At 40.1% G+C, this 23,057-nt stretch overlaps 1 protein-coding gene and 1 long non-coding RNA gene across 2 annotated transcripts in view; both read right to left on the reverse strand.

The window, feature by feature from the left end:
* Window positions 1-11,795, reverse strand: part of LOC134757502 (uncharacterized) — a 41,641-nt gene extending 29,846 nt beyond the window's left edge. The window contains exons 1-2 of the long non-coding RNA XR_010131538.1: window positions 11,663-11,795; window positions 11,096-11,450 (exon numbers count right to left, since the gene is read on the reverse strand). This is a non-coding gene — a long non-coding RNA (uncharacterized lncRNA). The remainder of the gene's footprint in view (window positions 1-11,095; window positions 11,451-11,662) is intronic.
* A 4,184-nt stretch (window positions 11,796-15,979) lies between these two features.
* Window positions 15,980-23,057, reverse strand: part of ERCC4 (ERCC excision repair 4, endonuclease catalytic subunit) — a 32,807-nt gene continuing 25,729 nt past the window's right edge. The window contains exon 11 of the mRNA XM_019012848.4: window positions 15,980-20,729. Coding sequence (XP_018868393.1) covers window positions 19,996-20,729 — 734 coding nt within the window. The 3' untranslated portion in view covers window positions 15,980-19,995. The remainder of the gene's footprint in view (window positions 20,730-23,057) is intronic.

Below are 23,057 nucleotides of genomic sequence, written 5' to 3' on the forward strand. Positions count from 1 at the left end.
AGACAGGATCCTAGAAGCAGCAAGAGAAAAATGTCTGGCAGCAGACTTTTCAATGGAAACCTTACAGGCCAGGAGAGAATGGCATGACATATTTAAAGTGCTGAAGGAAAATAACTTTTATCCCAGGATAGAAAAATATCCTTCAAACATGAAAAAGAAATGCAGACTTTCCCAGTCAAACGAAAGCTGAGGGATTTCATCAACACCAGACCTGTCCTACAAGAAATGCTAAAGGGATTTCTTCAATCTGAAAGAAAAGGACATTAATGAGCAATAAGAAATCATCTGAAGATACAAAACTCACTGGTAAGTACAAAGAAAACACAGGATATTATAACACTGTAATCATGGTGTATAAACTATTCATATCTCGAGTAGAAAGGCTAAAAGATGAGCCAATAAAAAATAATGAAAACTTTTCCAGACATAGACCGTATAATAAGATATAAATAGAAACAACAAAAAGTTTAAAAATGAGGGAATGAAGTTAAAGTGTAGATTTTTTTATTAGTTTTCTCTTTGCTTCTTAGTTTGTTCATGCAATCAGTGTTGTCATCAGTTTAAAATAATGAGTTATAAGACATTATAAGACAAAGAATATACAGCTAATACACAAAAAATAAAAATGAAGAAATTTAAACATACCACCAGAGAAAAACACTTTCACTAAAAGGAAGACATGAAGGAAGGAAAGAAGGAAGGAAGAGAAGACCACCAGACAATCAGAAAACAAATAACAAAATGGCAGGATAAATCCTTAAAAATAATATTTAATGTAAATGAACTAAAGTCTCCAATGAAAAGACACAGAATGGCTGAATGAATTTTTTAAAACGACTCAAAGATCTGTTGCCTCCAAGAAACCCACTTCATCTATAAAGACACACATAGACTGAAAATAAAAAGATGGGAAAAGATGTTCCTTGACAATGGAAACCCAAAAAGAGCAGGAGTAACTATACCTATATCAGACAAAACTGGTTTCAAGAGGAAAAAAAAAAAAAGAGACAAAGACGGTCACTATATAATGATAAAAGGGTCAATTCAGCCAGAGGATATAACAATTTTAAATATATATGCACTCAGCAGTGAAGCACCCAGATATATAAAACAAATATTACTAGAGCTAAAGAGAGAGATAAGCCCCAGTACAATAATAACTGGAGACTTCAACATCCCACTTTCAGCATTGGACAGATCATCCCAGCAGAAAATTGACAAAGAAACATCAGACTTATCTGTACAATTGGCCAAATGGACCTAACAGATATTTACAGAACATTTTATCCAAGAGCTGCAGAATATACATTCTTCTCCTCAGCACATGGATCATTCTCAAGGATAGGCCATATGTTAGGCCATAAAACAAGTCTTAAGAAATTTTAAAAAGTTGAAATTATATCAGGTATTTTCTATGACCACATGGAATAAAACTAGAAATCAATAACAAGAATTTTGGAAACTATACCAATTCATGGAAATTAAAACAATATGCTCCTGAATGGCCAGTGGGTCAATGAAGAAATTAAGAAGGAAATTAAAAATTTTCTTGAGACAAATGATAATGGAAACAACATACCAAAACCTATGGGCTACTGTGAAAGCAGTACTAAGGGAAGAGTTTATAGCTCTAAGCACCTACATCAAAAAAGGAGAAAAACTTCAAATAACCTAACAATGCATCTTAAAGAACTAGAAAAGTAACAGCAAACCAAACTGAAAATTAGTGGATGAGAAGAAATAATAAAGATCAGAGCAGAAATAAATAAAATTGAAATGAAGAAAACATTGCAGAAGCTCAATGAAATGAAAAGTTGGTTTTTTGAGAAGATAAACAAAATCAACACACTCTTAGCCAGACTAAGAAAAAAAAGAGAAGAAAAAAAGAGAGAAGACTCAAATAAATAAAATTAGAAATGAAAAAGGAGATATTATAACCAATACTGCAGAAACTCAAAGAATCATTAGAGGCTACTATGAGCAACTATATGCCAATAAATTGTAAAACCCAGAAGAAATGGATAAAGTTCTAGACATATACAGCCCACCAAGATTGAACCACAAATAAATCCAAAACCTGAACAGACCAATAACAAGTAATGCAATCAAAGCCATAATAAAAAGCCTCCCAGTGAAGAAAAGCCCAGGATGCAGTGGCTTCCCTGCTGAATTTTACCAAACATTTAAAGAACTACACCAATCCTACTAATCCTACTCAAACTCTTCTGAAAAATAGAGGAGGAGGGAATACTTCCAAATTCATTTTATGAGGCCAGTATTACCCTGATACCAAAACCAGACAAAGACACATCAAAAAAAGAAAACTATATGCCAAAACCCCTGAAGAACATTAATGCAAAAATCCTCAACAAAATGCTAACAAAATGAATTCAACAATACATTAAAATGATCACTCATCGTGACCAAGTGGGATTTATCCCAGCATGCAAGAATGGTTCAACATATGGAAATCAATCAATGTGATACATCATATTAACAGAATGAAGGACAAAAACCATACGATCATTTCAATTAATGCTGAAAAGAATTTAATAAAATTCAACATCCCTTCATGATAAAAACCCTCAAAAAACTGGGTATAGGAGGAACATACTTCAACACAACAAAAGCAATATATGATAGACCCACAGCTAGTATCGTATCATACTGAATGGGGAAAAGCTGAAAGCCTTTCCTCTAAGATCTGGAACATGACAGGGATGCCTACTTTCACCACTGTTATTCAACATAGTACCTGGAAGTCCTAGCTAGAGCAATCAGACAAGAGAAAGAAATAAAGAGTATCCAAACTGGATAGGAAGAAGTCAAATTATCCTCGTTTGCAGATAATATGATCTTATATTTGGAAAAACCTAAAGACCCTACCAAAAAACTATTAGAACTGATGGACAAACTGAGTAAAGTTGCAGGATACAAAATCAACATACAGAAATCAGTAGCATTTCTATATGTCAACAGTGAACATCTGAAAAAGAAACCTGTTGCGGGAAGTCAGGGACCCCAAACGGAGGGACCAGCTGAAGCCATGATAGAAGAATGTGGATTGTGAAGATTTTATGGACATTTATTAGTTCCCCAAATTAATACTTTTGTTAATTTCTTATGCCTGTCTTTACTGCAATCTCTAAACATAAATTGTAAAGATTTCATGGACACTTATCACTTCCCCAATCAATACCCTTGTGATTTCCTATGCCTGTCTTTACTTTAATCTCTTAATCCTATCAGTTGAGGAGGATGTATATCGTCTCAGGACCCTGTAATAATTGTGTTAACTACAAAAATTGTAAAGCATGTGTGTTTGAGCAATATGAAATGCGGGCACCCTGAAAAAAGAACAGGATAACAGCAACTGTTCAGGGAATAAGAGAGATAACCTTAAACTCTGCCCGCCGGTGAGCCGCGCAGAACAGAGTCATATTTCTCTTCTTTCAAAAGCAAATGGGAGAAATATCGCTGAATTCTTTTTCTCAGCATGGAACGCCCCTGAGAAAGAGAATGCGCACCTAGGGGTAGGTCTCTGAACTGGCCCCCCTGGGGCGTACCTGTCTCTTATGGTTGAGACTGCAGGGGTGAAATAAACTCCAGTCTCCCATAGCGCTCCCAGGCTTATTAGGAAGAGGAAATTCCCACCTAATAAATTTTGGTCAGACCGGTTGATCTCAAAACCCTGTCTCCTGATAAGATGTTACCAAGGACAGTGGTGCCCAAAACTTCATTAGCAATTTTAATTTCGCCTCGGTTCTGTGGTCCTGTGATCTCGCCCTGCCTCCACTTGCCTTGTGATATTCTATTACCCTGTTAAGTACTTGATGTCTGCCACCCACACCTATTTGTATACTCCCTCCCCTTTTGAAACTCCCTAATAAAAACTTGCTGGTTTTTGTGGCTTGTGGGGCATCACGGATCCTACCAACGTGTGATGTCTCCCCCCGACGCCCAGCTTTAATATTTCTGTCTTTTGTACTCTGTCCTTTTATTTCTCAAGCCAGCCGACGCTTAGGAAAATAGAAAAGAACCTACGTGATTATCGGGGCAGGTCCCCCGATAGAAACCCAAGAAAGTAATCCTATTTATAATAGCTACAAATAAAATAAAATATCTAGGAATTAACCAGAGAAGTGAAAGAGCTCTACAATAAAAACTGTAACATGCTTATGAAGGAAATTGAATAGCATGCCAAAAATGGAAGGATATTCCATGTTTATGAATTGGAAGAATCAATATTGTTAAATGTCATACTACCTAAAGCAGTCTACAGATTTAATGTAATCTCTGTTGAAATACCAATGACATTCTTCACAAAAACAGAAAAAAAAAATCCTGAAATTTAAATGGAACCACAAAAGACCCAGAATAGACAATGCTATCCTGAGCAAAAAGAACGAAACTGGAGGAGTCACACTACTAGACTTCAAATTATACTACAGAGCTTTGGTAACCAAAACAGCATGTACTGGCATAAAAATATAGACACATAAACTAATGGAACAGAATAGAGAGCACAGAAGTGAATTCATATATCTACAGTCAACTCATTTTCAACATAGGTGCCAAGAACATACATTGATTGGGAAAGGACAATCTCTTCAATAAATGATGCCAGGAAAACTGGATATCTATATGCAGAAGAATGAAACTAGACTCCTATCTCTCACTACATAATCAAAAATCAAATCAAAATGGATTAAAGACTTAAATATAAGACCTCAAACTATGAAACTACTACAAGAAAACACTGGGGAAACTCTTCAGGACATTGGATTGGGCAAAGATTTCCTGAGTAATACCCCAGAAGCACAGACAACCAAAGCAAAAATGGACAAATGGAACCATATTAAGTTAGAAAGCTTCTGCACAGCAAAGGATACAAGCAACAAAATGAAGAAACAACCCACAGAATGGGAAAAAATATTTGCAAACTACCCACCTGACAAGGGATTAATAACCAGAATATTTAAGGAGTTCAAACAACTTCATAGGAAAAAAAAATCTAATAATCTGATTAAAAAAATAGGCAAAATATCTGAATAGACATTTCTTAAAAGAAGACATACGAGTGGCAAACAGGCATATGAAAAAGTGCTCAACAGCACTGATTATCAGAGAAATACAAATAAAAACTGTGATGGAATATCACCTCACACTACTTAAAATGGATTTTTTTTTTTTTTTTTTTGAGAAGGAATTTCACTCTTGTCACCCAGGGTGAGTGCAATGGTGTGATCTCGGCTCACTGCAACCTTCACCTCCCGGGTTCAAGTGATTCTCCTGCCTCAGCCTCCCAAGTAGCTGGAATTACAGGTGCCCGCCACCACTCCTGGTTAATTTTTTGTATTTTTAGTAGAGATGGGGTTTCACTATGTTGGCCAGGCTGGTCTTGAACTCCTGACCTCGTGATCCACCTGTCTCGGCCTCCCAAAGTGCTGCGATTACAGGCATGAACCACTGTGCCTGGCCTAAAATGGCTTTTATCCAAAAGACAGGTGACAAATGCTGGCGAGGATGTGGAGAAAAGGGAACCCTTGTACACTGATGGTAGGAATATAGATTAGTACAACCATTGTGGAGAATACTTTGGAGGTTCCTCAAAAAAACTAAAAATATAGCTACCATATAATCCAGCAATTGCCCTGCTAAGTATATACCCAAAAGAAAGGAAATCAGTTTACCAAAGAGACATCTGCATTCCCATATTTATTGCAGCACTATTCACAATAGCCAACATTTTAGAGCAACCTAAGTGTCTAGGAACAGGCAAACGGATAAAGAAGATGTGGTACTTATACACAATGGAGTACTATTCAGCCATAAAAAAGAATGAGATCCCATGATTTGCAACAACATGGATGAAATTGGAGGTCATAATGTGAAGCGAAGCAAGCCAGGCACAGAAATACAAACTTCCTGTGTTCTCATTTATTTGTGGGAGCTAAACATTAAGACAATTGAACTCATGGAAATAGAGAGTAGAACGATGATTATGAGAGGCTGAAGAGGGTAGTGGGGAATGGGAGTGGGACTGGGGAATTGGTACAAAAATATTGTTATATAGAATGAATGAGGGCTGGGCGCTGTGGCTCATGCCTGTAATCCCAGCACTTTGGGAGGCCGAGGTGGGCAGATCACGAGGTCAGGAGTTCGAGACCAACCTGGCCAACATAGTGAAACCCCATCTCTACTAAAAACACAAATTTAGCCGAGTGTGGTGGTGGGAGCCTGTAACCTCGGCTACTCAGGAGGCTGAGGCGGAAGAATCACTTGAACCCGGGAGGCGGAAGTTGCAGCGAGCTGAGATTGTGCTATTGCACTCTAGCCTGGGCGACAGAGTGAGACTCTGTCTCAAAAAAATAAAATAAAATAAAATAAATAAAAATAAATAAAAAATAAAAATGACGAACTAAATGAATGAGAGCAGGTCATGCATGGGTCCGTGATGTGTTTGATAAACCAATAATTATAATTATTCTGATTCTAGGCACTAGTGGCCCAATTAAAAACAAAAACACCTATCTTAAACAAACAGTAGTGTATGATAAAAGAAACAAGATGATAAACTAGAGGAAATGCCGGAAGCTCAAATCTGGACTACAGATGGAAGACTCAGTTTGAAGGGATACATCAAAGATTTGGAGCCCCAGCAAAAAACCACATCACAAAAGCTTCTCCAGGTCAGCTCTCAGGAAAACATTACAAAGATCTACCTGGAACATGTCTTTCCTTTTATAAACCTTTTCTCCCATTTCAAAACTGCCCTCTGACACCACTCCTCGAAACCGGCGAACAGCCTGAAGATCCGAACAGCTGAGGACATGGGTTCTTCACTTTTCAAGACGACTGAACTTTCTCATCTGTTCGACTTGGGCTGTCTTTTTCCTACAAGGCATTAAATGTGAAATAAGCCCTTGCTTGGCAGTCTGCCATGGAGAAGTATACTTTTACAACTCCTGTAACCTATGCTCTTAGCACCCAGAACTCTGTAATACAGATCACAGTGCTGTGACGCTTTGGTCATTTCCAGGCAATGAGTGTTATTTTCAAAAAAATATATCTAAGGAGTACTTTACTGTAATTGCATCATTACAAATACAAAAGCTGGCTTTGCTTTTTGCACTCTTTAAGACTTGGAGAAAACTACAACTTGTAACTCCAAACTATGGACTGGGCTTTTCCCTTCCGGCACACAGAAGATGCTTCATGAATGTTTGTGGAATAAACTGACATTGTTTTCCAAATAATAATTTTTAAGACCCCGAATGTCAAGAGAAAATACTTGTTGAATGAAACATTCTTCTGATAGATCATACTTACATAGCAGAAAATGACCTACAAAGTATGAATGTATATTTATGGAGGGATGTCAAAGGAATTGTTAAAATTTGGGACTGTCTTTGGAAATTAAGGACATGTGAGATCAGCCACTGTGGCAAGGACATGCCTTCAAAATAGGTACAGAATCCAGAGGGTCAAAAAATACACACACACAAACACTACACATACAGATTTAGTGACAGTGACTGAGAGGTTAGGAGATTCAGAAAAAGACTGCCTATATTAATGATCCTCTTGTTTGTTTGTTTATTTGGAGACTGAGTCTCGCTCTGTTGCCCAGGCTGGAGTTCAGTGGCGCAATCTCAGCTCACTGCAACCTCCGCCTCCCGGGTTCAAGCAATTCTCGTGCCTTAGCCTCCTGAGTAGCTGGGATTACAGGCGGCTGCCACCATGCCCTGCTAATTTTTGCATTTTTAGTAGAGACGGGGTTTCACCATGTTGGCCAGGCTGGTCTCAAACTCCTGACCTCAACTGATCCCCCTGCCTCAGCCTCCCAAAGTGCTGGGATTACAGGTGTGAGCCACCGGGCCCAGCTGACCCTCCTATTAAGATGGCAAATTCTCCAAATCACTTGCGTATGTTGAATTTGTTTGCCAAAAGATGGCAGCAGGAAAATGCTGGCCTCACCGAGACTGAAGGGAAAATGAAAGAAATAATTAATTCCTTTTGGATGAAGTCAGCAGTCAAAATGAAAGACCTTTCCCACAAGGTTAGCAGTCAGAAGTCGATATTCCAGAATATCTACAGCAAAAGGAAGGAAAAGCCTCCTTTCCCATCATTAAGGGCATTTATCTGAAATAGAGAGAGATCATGTACTTTTCAGAAGATCATAAGCAAGTCCATGCATGGATACACGTTCATATTTTCCCACTTGAAGTTATTTACATTAAAAAAAAAAAAATCCGGGCCACTCCACCCTCATGGCTGCCTGCTCTTCGATTAACCTGGCTTGCCCAAAGACTTTGTTCTTTCTTTTGTGCCATCTAAGCACACACGTATTCATTTCTCCCTAAATTAATTTGCTCCCTGGTGTGCTGGTTTCCAAGCTTTAAGTCATTTCACGTGTGTGTGTTTTGTGGCCACAGCCCAATGGCACAGCTCTTGCATGCTGTCATGCTGTTGGCTTGACTCAGCTTGAATTTGCTGAAACCTGAAGGCAAAAACAGCCTTCTCCTGTCCTGTGGCCACCTGGGGTGGGGTACCTTGAAGGTGCTTCTTTTTGCTTTGCTACTAGGTTGGTGTAAAAGTAACTGCGGGCTGGGCACGGTGGCACATGCCTGTAATCCCAGTGCTTTGGGAGGCTGAAGTGGGTGGATCACCTGAGGTCAGGAGTTTGAGACCAGACTGACCAACATGGCAAAACCCCGTCTCTACTAGAAATACAAAATTAGTCAGGTGTGGTGGCACATGCCTGTAATCCCAGCTACTCAGGAGGCTGAGGCAGGGGAATCACTTGAACCTGGAAGGCGGAGGTTGCAGTGAGCCAAGGTCATGCCATTGCACTCCGGTGTGGGCAACAAGAGGGAAACTCTATCTCAAAAAAAAAAAAAAAAAAAAAAAAGAAATTGAGGTTTTTGCCATTGAAAATAATGGCAATAACTGCAATTACTTTTAAAAAATGTTTTATTTTTTTTTTATTTTCATTTTTTTTGAGACGAGTCTTGCTCTGTTACCCAGGCTGGAGTGCAGTGGTGCGATCTTGGATCACTGCAACCTCCTCCTCCCAGGTTCAAATGATTTTCCTGCCTCAGCCTCCCAGGTAGCTGGGATTACAGGCGCTGGCCACCATGGCCAGCTAATTTTTGTATTTTTAGTAGAGATGGGTTTCACCATGTTGGCCAGGCTGGTCTCAAACTCCTGACCTCAAGTGATCCGCCCACTTCGCCTCCCGAAGTGCTGGGATTACAGACGTGAGCCACCGCTCCTGGCATAATAACCACAATTACTTTTGCACCAATCTAATACCCAACAGCTCCCCCACCCTCCTCCAAATTTGTCACAACCTGGGTTTCACCTATCCTGACTGCCTTCATTCCCTTTTACCTAGTGAAATACGGAGTTGAGTAAAAATAAATGTTACCTACTAACACACACTCTGGGAGTCTGAGATCAGCATTGGATGCTGTGACCTCATGATCCCTTCAGGCAGGTACTCTGTGCGTGTTTGCACCCAAATACAAGCAATAGATCGGTATGGATGGGGAAGGGAGGAGGTAACACTGAGCTTCACGATAAATCATAATAATAATTAACCACCACGCAGGATGACCAGTGCTCTCTTCATTGTTGCGTCAAAGGCCACCAGGCTATCTGCGCTGTTACTGCTCAGCTCCTGGTGTTGTGGGTCACTCCCTGTAAATTCCCTCCTGTTTTCATTCTGGCTGCTGGATGACTCAGTTTCTTCTTCTAATATTCTCTCTGTATCTTCCCTTCTTCTAAGTGTAGGCATTTTTAGCGTTCTGTTAGTCGTTTATGGTTTCTTTACCTTAACCACTTATTTATTCAACCAATGTCTTCAGTTCTCATTTCAATGCAGGTGCCTACTACATCTTTTTTTTTTCCTGCTAAACTATGTTTCTTCTAAAAAAATATTTGAAGTATAATTTATATACAATACACTGCACATATTGAGTGTATGCTTTTATGATTTTACATCTATACATTGCAAAACCATCACCGCTAAAATTACAAACATTTCTATCAATTCCAAATGAGTTTCTTTGTGAGCACAGCCAATTTTTATCCTTACTCTGGAAGCTCTATTGGTTTCGAAGGGATGTGACCTGATGCAGAAGCCCAGGGCTTAACATGGGGCCACTGAAAATATTCAAGAAATCAACAGAACTCTACTCAAAAATCTACCTCTTTCTCAGGGGGAAAATTCCCAACAAGACTTGGGACTTCAAGTCTGACTCATGCTGTGTCCTGGGGCGCAGACTCGGGCTCTGATAAGAGGAAGTCAATCTGTCCTCTATTTGTTTATAATGAGTCATGCTCGAAGTCAGGCATCTACTTTTTGTCTGTCCTCTGTCATGGTTAGGCAAGAATTGGAGGCAGATACACCCCAATTCGGAGTGCAGTGATCCTTAAAGTGTCCGAGGGCTCCAGTGTAGTTCAGGACATGGGACTTAATGGGGACCCCTACCAATGGAGGCCGGGAGCACCAAGTCTTGGAGTTGAGGTCTACCTTCCTCCCACATCTCAAGGGCAGATGTTAGTGAGTTACAGATTTATTTGCAAGAGGAAAGGGAAAAGGCAGCTGAGTTTTCAGTAAGTCCTTAAGTCCTGTCCACTCTACCCCCTACCCCCATCTACTAGTGACAGAGGGCGGCATGAGTCACATCTCTCAGCCCAAGCCCACACTGGAGCAATTAACCACATAATTGCTTCAGTGATGAACCTTCCCCCAGCTGCAAGCCGCCCCCGGGGCAGCGCTCTAGGCTGTGAGCCAACAGCCTTCAGTTGTATGAATTGTGAAGGCCTGGGTTTAAAAAGCCGAAGTTGCAATTCTTTTAGCCAATGCCTTCTTGGCCCCAATTTAAAATTCTTATACATGAGTCCTGATGGGAGCATGGAGGATGTTTCAACTAGAATTAATGTCACAATCAAGTCAACATAAAGTAGATTTATCTGCTGTTTCCATGCATTGCAGCAAAGTGCTCTGTTTTGAGAACAAATTACCATAGCAACTCAGCCGCCCCAGTTACAGTAAGCTCAGTACGACCAAAATAAAAATCCTTACCAAGTTGTAGGATTGGCGAGTGAGAGTTGCTGAACATCGACTTTCAGTTTCCAGATGACATTAGCCAGCATATGTTTTGGTTTTAAAAAATCGCTGAAAGGGAGGCTTTAAATAATAACAAAATTATAAAGCCAGGTTACAAACAGAGAGGGGTTGTAGTCTGTTCCACCGCGAGCTTAAACACAAGCAAACTTCAATGCCAAACAGCAGCGTTTTTTTGTTAAAACAGAAGGCTGCCAAAAAGGCTCATTACTACTTATCGTGGCGTGCCCGTTCCGTTTCACATGCGGGGGGGAGCATGATCAGGTTGATGCTGGTCTTTAAGAAGAAGCAATTCAATACAAAAACAGGTTTTCTGTAGGTGTGAAAGGAAGAAAAGCAAAACCACGTTCGTTTTTTTCCCTCCACCCCCATCTCCCACAATAATAAATTTTGGTTCTACCTAATTCTCTGTTCTCTCTCTAGTGCCTTCCTTCTCCCACTTTGCTCTGCTCCCTCATCCTGATCACCAGCAAGCAAAATCGCCCCTCTGTTCAGCCTGCCCATCCTCGTTTTCTTCATCCTCACCATCCCCCAAGGCTTCCTCAGACCCCCAGGCAGGCGTGTGCCCCTAGGTCTCCTGGATGCACCACACAGGATGACCAGCGCTGTCTTCATTGTTGCCTTGAAGGCCGCCAGCACTCACACTGCTCAACTCCTGATGTTGTGGGTCACTCCCTTGGAATTCCCTCCTGTTTTCATTCTGGCTGCTGGATGACTCAGTTTCTTCTTCTAATATTCTGTCTCTATCTTGCCACCTCCTAAGTGTAGGCATTTTTAGCGTTCTGTTAGTCGTTTCAGGTTTCTTTACCTTAACCACTTATTTATTCAGCCAATGTTTTCAGTTATCACTTCAATGCAGATGCCTACTACATCTTTTTTTTTTTTCCCCCTCCTTTGAGACAGTCTCTCTCTGTCACTCAGGCTGGAGTGGAGTGGTGCAATCTCGGCTCACTGCAACCTCAGCCTCCCAGGCTCAAGAGATTCTCATGCCTCATCCTCCCGAGTAGCTGGGACTACAGGTGTGGACCACCACTCCCGGCTAATTTTTGTATTTTTAGTAGAGATGGGGGTTTCACCATGTTGACCAGACTGCTCTCGAACTCCTGGCCTCAAGTGATCTGCCCACCTTGGCCTCCCAAAGTGCTGGGATTACAGGCGTGAGCCACCACGCCCAACCCCTACTACATCTTGTATTGAGACTGTCCCCTGGCTCTCTGCTATCTCAAAATCAACCTGACCAAAACTGTACTTCTCCTTTCCCATCAAAACTGTACTTCTCCTTTTCCAAATCAAGTCCTTCTCCAGACTTTATTTTTTCTCTTCAACAGTCTCATCATCTCCTGAGCCCAGGCTTAAAAAGTAGGCATTATTTAGACTCTTCCCGGGCATACATTTCATTTGCCACCTTCCAAAGATTGTCCTTCCTTCCATTTCGAAAGCTGTCATTCTAGTTCTGGCCTTCGTTACCTGTTGCTTAGATTGTTACAACAGCTTCTGAGGTGGTCTTTTCACCTCCAATCCTCCCTTCTAGACAGCAAGGTCTGGCAGAAAGATGACAGGTTTTGGAGTCTGAATCTGCAATGTCCTTCCACTGTGGCTTTAGTCACTTAATCTCTCAGTATGTCTCTTTGTGTGTAAAGGTAGCATACATAACCCACATGACACACTGTAAATTAATATTAGTTCCTTTCCATTTCAAAATCTCTACTGCCAGACTAAAATTTTAAAAGGCTTCTGGTTCATTTTTTCCTTAATTGAACATTCGCTTTTCTACTGAAATAACAAACTCCTCATCCTAGCCCTTAAGAGACTCCTACAATATGGCCCTCGTATTGCTCCTACTTAGCATTCACAACTCCCTCTTTAAACATCATTATTCTATTTCCCATCTGTTTCTTCACTAATGTGGTAGACCGGGGCTGAAGTGCAGAGCCCTGCATCTGTCTGCTGAAATCCTAGCTGTTTTTTAAGACCCATCTCGAATTCTACCTCCTCTCTGAGGCTATTCCTGTTTCCTGCAGGGATATGACCTCTTCCTCTGACCTCAGGAACACTTATATCTCTCTTGTGGAGTTTTTATTCTTCCACCTGCTCATTTTCTGCCTCTGACTTCTCTTCACTGCAAGACTGAATGTCCCTCGATGGCGTGGACTGTTTGTTATAGCATCAAACCCAGAGAGAGCCCTCTGCCTTATGCACTAATGACTGATGCTGAAAATAAACCTGCCCGGTCACGCTTCTCTTGGTCTACTAAACTGTCTTCTCTCCTAAGCTTCTGTTGGGTGTCACCCTTCCCAGAAATAAAGTTGCACAGGGAGGCAAATCTTTTACTCAGTTAAGAGGACTCTTTAATTGACACCAAGTTCTGGAGCTCATAATTATAGGAAAGGGTCCCTAAATATTATCATCTCAAATATGCCATGCTACCATTTCATTAGACCTGGTTTATATACTATTTTCATGAAACCAGGAAACTCTTTTATTTAAAATCTTGAGTTGATTTTGTTTACCTTTCAGGCCTCAGAGAGCTGTGTTCTTCTCACGTAGAAATATCTTAGTCACACAAATAGATCCTTGGGATTATCAAAAATTCCTTTTCTTTCTCATTCATGAATCAGCCTCTTTAACACTGATAGTCAACGGCTACACAGAAAAGGAACTCAGACTAAATATTCACCTGAGCTTTTGTAAACGGAATGAGGATGAGTCCATTGAAAAATGCCAGCATCTTAAAATTTGTAGTTCTTAAAATTAATATCTAATCAATTTATAGTTTTCAATGTTAATGTATTAGTATGTTATACTTCTTACATATTTAAGAAATATATATATTTCTTGATTTTATATATATACATGTGTATATATATTACCCTCTTCTATTTTATAACTTTAGGATGCATGAGGCTGGAAACAGGGTTTTATCATTATATGGGAGCTTCAGGAGCTCATGCCGGCAATACCATTATAAAGGACAATTTTCAAAAAGTTAAAACCATAGGCTGGGCGCGGTGGCTCACGCCTGTAATCTCAGCACTTTGGGAAGCCAAGGCAAGCAGATCACCTGAGGTCAGGAGTTCGAGAACAGCCTGGCCAACATGGCGAAACCCGGTCTCTACTAAAAATACAAAAATTAGCCAGGCGTGGTGGTGCATGCCTGTAATCCCAGCTACTTGGGAGTCTCAGGTAGGAGAATCGCTTGAACCCGGGAGGCGGAGGTTGCAGTGAGCCAAGATTGCACCATTGCACTCCAGCCTGGGTGGCAGAACGAGACTCCATCTCAAAAAAAAAAAAAAAAAAGTTAAAACCATGCCTCTCATACAAAAAGAACAAAACAGAAGTCAAAGATTTTATTTGACTCACTCAATGAGGAAATCATTAAGACTGGTTCAGAAGAAAGTCAAGGACCTGGAGATTTGGAATTTGTTGGTCAAAGGAGTGCAGAAACACATTTGTGAAAAAATGCAAAACTGGTTAATGCTACACTAGGCAATGACCTTTGCAATGCAACTGGACAAGAATCATTTGCATGGCCAACAGTTTTATTTAAATTAACCTCTATTCTTATGAAGTTGCAAAATAGCCTTCCTAATCAGTGACCAAGAGGCATATGGCCCTAGAAAATCAGAGGCAGCCTAGGCAACTGCTAAATATCTAGCTCTACACAGAGAGGAAACTCAGTATTATTGTATCTAAGTTTTACATACTTCCTTTTGACACTTTAAGAGAGATATAAAAACATACCAATTTGCAGGCCGTGCATGGTGGCTCACATCTGTAATCCCAGCACTTTGGGAGGCCGAGGCAGGCGGATCACGAGGTCAGGAGATCAGGATCATCCTGGCCAATATGGTGAAACTCCATCTATACTAAAAATACAAAAAATTAGCTGGGCGTGGTGGCATGCGCCTGTAATCCCAGCTACTTGGGAGGCTGAGGCAGGAGAATTGCTTGAACCCGGGAGCCGGAGGTTGCAGTGAGCAGAGATCGTACCACTGCACTCCAGACTGGGCGATGGAGTGAGACTCCGTCTCAAAAAACAAAACAAAAAACCAATTTGCATTTTCTATGACATATTTCTATGACATATTTGTAGTCAGATACATAGAAGTGTACAGAAATGTTTCCCACTACCCCCCATAACCCCCACTATTTCATTATGGGCTGTACATCAAGGTATCAAATCATGGTTCCACCATTTACTACTGGGTGACCTTGAGCAAATTACTTAGCGTCTCTGTGTCTCAGTTTCATCATGTAAAACAAGATTAAATAATAGTACCTTCATGGCTTCGTTATGAGGATTAAATAAGACAACGGATAAGTGATTTTTAAAAAATGTGAGTTACAGTGCCGCTACTAAGAAGGGGTTAGTCTGCCAAAGTTTTGTTCAGACACTAAAACATGTTGAGAAATAACCTGTCTCACACCTTGTTAAAAGGGGATACAGATCTACATTTTGAAGAAGCAAATGTAATTAAATCATTGAAATGAGCCAATCAGTAACCAATAATTAAACTTGTTTGAAAGATTACAATAAATTCCAGAGGTGTTGAAAGGATAATTCATTTCTTCCAACTCTGACATTAAAGGAACAAAAATGTACGAGGCAGGAGTGGCAAGGAATTCACCTTTGTTGAGCTAAGATATCCCAGGCATTGTGTTTACCACACACTTATTACAAACTGACAAATGAATATTTTCAGAAGAATAGTTTTCTAGTTTTGTTTTGTTTTCCTCCTTAAGGAGACATGATACAAAATGAAAAGCAGAAAGGAAAAATAACTAATAGTTTCAAGTCTTAGAAAGTAGGTTATCAAATGAATTAAACAGCAAAAGCAGTGGTTCAAAGAGCATTTCTGCCTTAATCGTTTATTCTGCATAACAAAAACGAAAAAAATGAAACATTTTCAGGATTTTAAATTATTACTGCCGGTAATATATGCCCTTTCACTATGCATTGTTATTTTTACTTTGCCCATAAAATACTGAGGAAAGTACTGAATAAATATATATTTTATTAAACACACACAAATACAACTCTGTTAAAATTCATATAAATCAGGTATGTCTCACTCCCAACCAAATTTTGGCTTATACATCTTTAAATTAAAAAAACAACAGCATAGCAGTTTAGGCTACCAAAAGCCTGGTTGATAAGGATGATTAAGTGCTGAAGTTCAGAACTGAACCAGAAATAGCTATAAACCAAAATAGAAAACAAAATAATAAAGAAAAGTGATAATTCACGTCAAAGCCTGGCTTAATTTTAATATACTCCATCCTGAAAAAAGAACTTTCCTAAAATGTTGGTTTTTCAAGAGGACATTTCTAGGTTAAACTGAACACAAAAGAGAATTTCCCCAAATGAGTTTTCTGAGCCAAAGGAAAATCAAATTATGCTTGCAAAACAAAAGGAAAGACCAGTAATGCCTCTTTCCCCCTGCCCCACTTCTTTGGATTTGCTTTCGTGTAGGTTTTCCTACTGAAGGCCATTTATTAATTCTATATTGTGGGGTTTCAATGTGACCAAATCTAGACTTAACCCTTCACATCCTAGTGGGTTGATGAATGAGACTATTTTCAGTCCCTCATGAGCTGGGAAACTGTATCCAGGATGTACTCAAACACATGTAGACATATTGTCTACTGAGCTTCAGGCTGAATTAGTAATAGCTTACTGCCAAAAGGATAATATTTATGACCACTACTAAAAATGATTTCTTCTTGCACAATTTTAAGAAAGTATCAAAAGAGGCACCATGATTTAAATGAAACTTAAAATGATTTCTCACAATATCTCATATGTTCATATTTTTATACAAAAAACTTGTAAAATAGAATAATGCTGATCTAGCTTTTAGAAAAGGTTTTAAAAGAGCCAAACATGAGTTCATAAGTACACTGGATATTTACTAGAGAGAAAAAAAGTGAAGTTAATAAAATTATGCTGGAAAATAAATACATCAATTTTGCAACTGCATGCATCTCTAGTTCCTTTACCAAAGATTCTTAGATTATAAAAAAAATTTGTACAAAAATCTAAGTAAACACTTGATGGATGTATTGAAAACTTTCCAAAACTGGAAATACATTGAAATATATTTATGTAGTTGGAAGAGGAAGTGGTAGCGACAGGCTTTCACTTACAATGACCATTTTAGAATTCATTAGAAATTACTGTTCATAATTCAAATACATACGAGACAGTGCACCTGTCTTCAAGCGTCCAGCAGATACAAGAGCAAAGAACAGATTTGGAGAGCCATGGGGCACTGGTATTAGTGCAATTTTTAAGACTGTTATTTGTGTTGTACTAGATAACAAGGACTGTTGAAAATGGTAGCTTTAGGAAGACCTTTTTTTTGAAAACTCAACTTGGAATGAAACCCCTTTCATAGAATATGCTATGGGAAGATGTTCCTTTTATATAATGAAACAACAATTAAAGACAAGTGGAATTATACAAGAAGAAAAAAATAGAAACCACATACTGCAAGCAGAAGTGCTAGAATAGGGTGAAGAGACATTATAATAATCATTATCATTTGAAGTGGTAGGTCTATTTTAATATACTCTGAACTATATTCAATAAAACAATAAATACAAAATTGAATGTTAACGATAATGTTGTAATCATTCAAATTTTTGTTTTCCATTCTAGCGGGTATATTTTGAATCCTGGGAAAAAATTAGCAGCCCAAATCTTTATTCCATCTTAAACTAATTTTTATTTCTTCTCCTTTTCCTTACTCTCCACATCATCTTACAGAGTTCTACTGTAACCAATCTGGTTCTTGATACCCCTCAATTCATTCTGGTTATACCCTTGTGTAGAGTGCAAAATCCATATAGACTGTTAAGTACCAATAAATCAAGATGCCAATGTGAGAGGTTCAGTTCAGAAACGACAGTTAAAAATAATTTTGTTGGGTGGGTGCGGTGGCTCACGCCTGTTATCTCAGCACTTTGGGAGGCCAAGGTGGGTGGATCACCTGAGGTCAGTAGTTTGAGACCAGCCTGGCCAACATGGTGAAACCCCGTCTCTACTAAAAATACAAAAATTAGCTGGGGTCTGGTGGTGCACACCTATAATCCCAGCTACTTGGGAGGCTGAGGTGGGAGAACTGCTTGAACCCAGCAGGCGAGGCTGCAGTGAGCCGAGATTGCGCCACTGCACTCCAGCCTGGGCAACAGAGGGAGACTCTGTCTCAAAAAAAAAATAACAATGACAATTTTGTTAAAGTTGAAGACAATTTTGTGTTACATGATCCACTGTCTATTAGTTCAAATAGTGTAGCAAACAAAAAAACAGCTGATGTTGATGAAACATTAAAATATGTGATATGGCTAGCAGAACTGATGTCTATATCAGCTCCTGAGGTAGAAAATTTACTACCCATTACTCAACATGTGAACAAAAGCCAACTTAATAATGTTTAAATATAAAAGTTTAAAAACTGCACAAAGATGCTGTGAATATCCTATTTGTACACTTACGTAAAAAGCCAACTTAATCAGGAGTTTTAGAATGAGATTTTTTAATGGATTTTTAAACGTATATATTTCTTTCGTATTTTTATATATTCCATACATTGATCTTTCATTTACCTACACTCCTTTTTATCTCAAGGCAGGAAAATCAAATCTTAAAAGCTTAGTGGGCCACTCATTGGCTTGTATTTGAGTCCTCACAGAGAGAAGTAGCCACCCTGGCACAGGATGGTGAGAAATGAGGAATCACAGGCAGGTGAGCTTAGGTTGTATTTCTTTTCTTTTCTTTTCTTTTCTTTTCTTTTTGTAATAGAGACAAAGTCTCGCTCTGTCACCCAGGCAGGGGTGCAGTGGTGCGATCTCGGCTCACTGCCAATTAGGCTGTATTTCTAGAGGATATGATGCTGGTGTCTTAGGATATAAGAGCTGGGAAACGAGGAAGTCTGAAAAAACTCTGTAACTAGCCAGCTGGACTTAGGGATCTCTGATATTAGGAGACTGAATATGTGCAAAAATTGAGAATTCTAAGAGCTCCTTCATCATTCACTTTTGCAAATAGGTAATTCATTTTGCTTTAAAAATACTAATTTGGAACAATGAAATTATAGTACATGCTACATATGTTAGGGTCATTAGAAGACTAGTCAACCAGTTTTTGAGGAGACTGTCTTGAATTAGTAGTAGGAAGGCTCCATGAAATTTCCTTAGAGCAGACAGGCAGAAGTATGGAGCTGAAGAAAATGTGGTAGAGAGAACTGGTCAGGAATGGCAAAGTGATGTTTCTTCTCAGTGTTCCAGAAGGCTCCTTTGTAGACAAAGGGTCAGAACATGATTTCCTACACAAACATCAGTTCAAGCGTCCAGCAGACACAACAGCAAAGAACAGATTTGGAGAGCCACAGGACATTGGTATTAAGTGCAATTAAGACTGTTATTTATGTTGCACTAGATAACAAGGACTGTTAAAAATGGTAGCTTTCTTGTGCCTGCTCTTTCCCCTCCCTGCACCGTCCATGCCAGGCTTAGCATATTCCTTTCTAAATGAGATCTGTTAGGATCAGGTAAAGTTTCTACCTTCTGTAATCACTTATAGGAACTTTACCTGATCCTGACAGATCTCATTTAAAGTGAAACATGCTAAGCCCGGCATAGACAGTGCAGGCAGGAAAAAGAGCAGGCACAGGCAAGTTCAAGTGATGCCTAACTGCAGAGTTCAGAGAGGAATCCTGGCTCCTGGTCCACCGTACAATCATTAAGAGCATTGGAAAAGAATGAAATAGCAAACCAATAATGAATAATGACCTATGATGTCTGGCAAGGAGCCGCTGAAGAGTACAGGCATGGGATAAGAAAACAGCCATCACTGTTCACTTTTTCCCTTTTCCTTTTGATACGACTTCTGCAAAAGAGGTGTGAATGAAATCATAAAGCTGTTTGGCATTTGCAGCATTCCCCAGAATACTCGTGAGCTCGTCTTGTGACAGGGCTGCTAATTCTGCGATGTTCTTAACGTGGTGCATCAAGGAGCGGCAGTTTTTGGCATTCACCCCTGGCATTTTTAACAAGAAGTCTTGGGGACCAGGATTATACTTTTCTGACTCGGGAAGGGTTTCGGAATCTGCTGTAATGGCCAGTGCTGTCGCCGCATCAGGCTGTGGCTTACTTTGTTTCAGCTCCTCAAACAACTCCGCCGTTGCATGAGGAGAGGGGCACCAGAGAATCCGTAGTCTGGGGAAGTGAAGTGTAAGAAGAGTGAGTTTGGAACTAATGTCATTGCTGGAGATCTCCTGAAACAAGGCACCTCGGGAAGTGAGAGAGAAAGGCTTGCTAGGGTCAAACTCAATCAGAAGCACGGGACGCTTGTAGTAGCGGGACATGGAGATGCACTGGCTGTAGAGGCGGCCGTTATTTAAAGAGCCGATTAAATCACTGATACTCTTGCGCTCCACGCACATTTCTGGGGTGAGGATGTAATCTCCAACCTCTAAAGTCACAGGTTCAATGTCAATGCCCCGACGATGGATCAGAGATGGAAGCTCACTTCGAAATTCACGCATATCCACAACTATGCTTTGCTGTGTACCATTCTGTTCCTGGCCACCTACAGAGAAAAAGTAAGTAATGTCACTGGGGAAGAACTCTCAAAGAAGGAATATAACAAAATCTAAAAATCGATGTTTCTGTTGTTAACTCTGATGGATGGTTACATAATTCTATATGGTAATATTCCATATAATTTCTATATTTTCAAAAAGATTTGTTTATAAAGTAGAGGCAATTTCCCTTGAACAAAACCGAGCTAATAGGAAAGTTAGACTGTCAGTAGTTCCTTACTTGCGATGATTCATAAATACACACGTATCTGCTAAGGTCTCCCCTCTGTAGTTTCCTCATAGCCCATTATTATTGCACTGACCACATTTTGTTGGTCAATGTATTCCCAATTCCTAGGACAAAGCCTGAGGGTAGATGCTTAAAATAGCAGCCCCAGTAGATGTTAAAAATGCTCACTGAGCAAATCTAGTGATTTAGGGACTATTGTATTTATATCAGTGAGTCCAGAGATGGGGAAAGGGAAGGAGCTGGGAAAAACATGAACATCTTAGACCACAGCTTCTCACATTATAACATGCACATGAGCCACCTGGGGTCACATTAAAAAGCAGATTCGGGCCGGGTGCGGTGGCTCACGCCTGTAATCCCAGCACTTTGGGAGGCCGAGGTGGACGGACCACCTGAGGAAAGGAGTTTGAGACCATCCTGGCTAACATGGTGAAACCCCATCTCTACAAAAAATACAAAAAATTAGCCGGGTGTGGTGGCGTGCACCTGTAATCCCAGCTACTCGGGAGGCTGTGGCAGGAGAATTGCTTGAACCCAGGAGGTGGAGGTTGCAGTCAGCCGAGACTGCACCAGTGCACTCCAGCCTGGACAACAAGGGCGAAACTCCGTCTCAAAAACAAACAAACAAACAAAAAACCAGATGTTGTATTTAGTAGGTCTGAGATCTAAGGGGTCTAAGAATCTGCATTCATAACAAAATCCCAGGTGATGCTAATGCTGCTTGTTTAAGGATCACATTTTTAAGTATCAAGGGCTGCTGTAGGCAGAATAATGGTACCCCGCAAAGATGTCCACATCCAAATCCCTGCAACCTATTAATACGGTCATGTGCTGTACAACAACGTTTTGGTCAATGACAAAGTGCATGTAAGACAGTGATCCCGTAAGATCACAATACTGTATTTTTATACCTTTCTATGTTTAGATGTGTTTACATACACAAATACTTACCATTGTGTTACAGTTGCCGAGAGTATTCAGTACAGTAACATGCTGTGCAGGTTTGTGGCCCAGGAGCCATAGGCCATACCACATAGCCTAGCTGTGCAGCAGGCTAAACCGTCTAGCTTTGTGTAAGCACGTTCTGTGATGTTCATGTAATGATGAAATCGCCTAATGACACATTTCTCAGAATGTATCTCTGTTAAGCGTTTTGAGATCGGGAGATTATCTGGCTTAGCTAGGTAGGCTGAAGGATTCTCAGAAGTGAAAGATGGAGGCAGGATGATCAGAGAAGAGAGGATGCTATGCTACTGGCTTTGAAGATGGAGGAAGGGGCTATAAGCTAAGGAAATCAGGTGGCCTCTAGAGGCTGGAAAAGGCCAGGAAAGGGATTCTCCCCTAGAGCCTCCAGGAGGAATGCAGCCATGCCGATATCTTGATTTTAGCCTTGTGAAACCCATTTGGACTTTGAACCTGCAGAACTGTAACATAATAAAATGTGTGCTGTTTTGAGCCACTAAGTCTGGGGTAATTTGTTATAGCAGCCATAGGCAACTAATATGAAGGCGTGGAGAACCGACCTCTAAGGACAGACTTCTACGAACAGCTCTCTGTGTGGTACCCATACTGCCTTACATTCTGTCATTCTTCATGAAATGTCAACAACCTGGTTGATATTTCAAAGAATCTTCTTTGAACAAGACACAGAGGCTCTGAGGCAATGTTTCCCAAAGTATGGTCCAAAAACCACTTCCATCAGAAGTCCCTGAGCTGCTGGCTCCATTTCATATCCACTGAGTTGGAATTTCTATGAATTGAGGGTTATGAATCTACAGTTTTAATGAGCATCTGAGGTTATTCTAAAGTCTACTAAATTCTGACACCCATTGCTTCAACTGTACTTGGCCTCACCGAAGGTTAAACCAACTCAATCGTATTGTTTTTCTCATGCCACCTGGCTGAAATCAGCTGCTGGCATAGGAAAATAGAAATTTGGGGAATGGGAAAATGGTGACTTCTGGATCACAGTGCACTTGGAATTCAGCAGGTCTTGGTGGCATGCCACAGTTTGGACACTGCACAGCAATGCGTACCAGACACCAGGTACCTGGGGAGCTACCAAGAAGAAATGAATACAGAAGGA

This window comes from Gorilla gorilla, chromosome 18 (assembly GCF_029281585.2).
Source record: "Gorilla gorilla gorilla isolate KB3781 chromosome 18, NHGRI_mGorGor1-v2.1_pri, whole genome shotgun sequence".
NCBI classification, from domain to species: domain Eukaryota; kingdom Metazoa; phylum Chordata; class Mammalia; order Primates; family Hominidae; genus Gorilla; species Gorilla gorilla.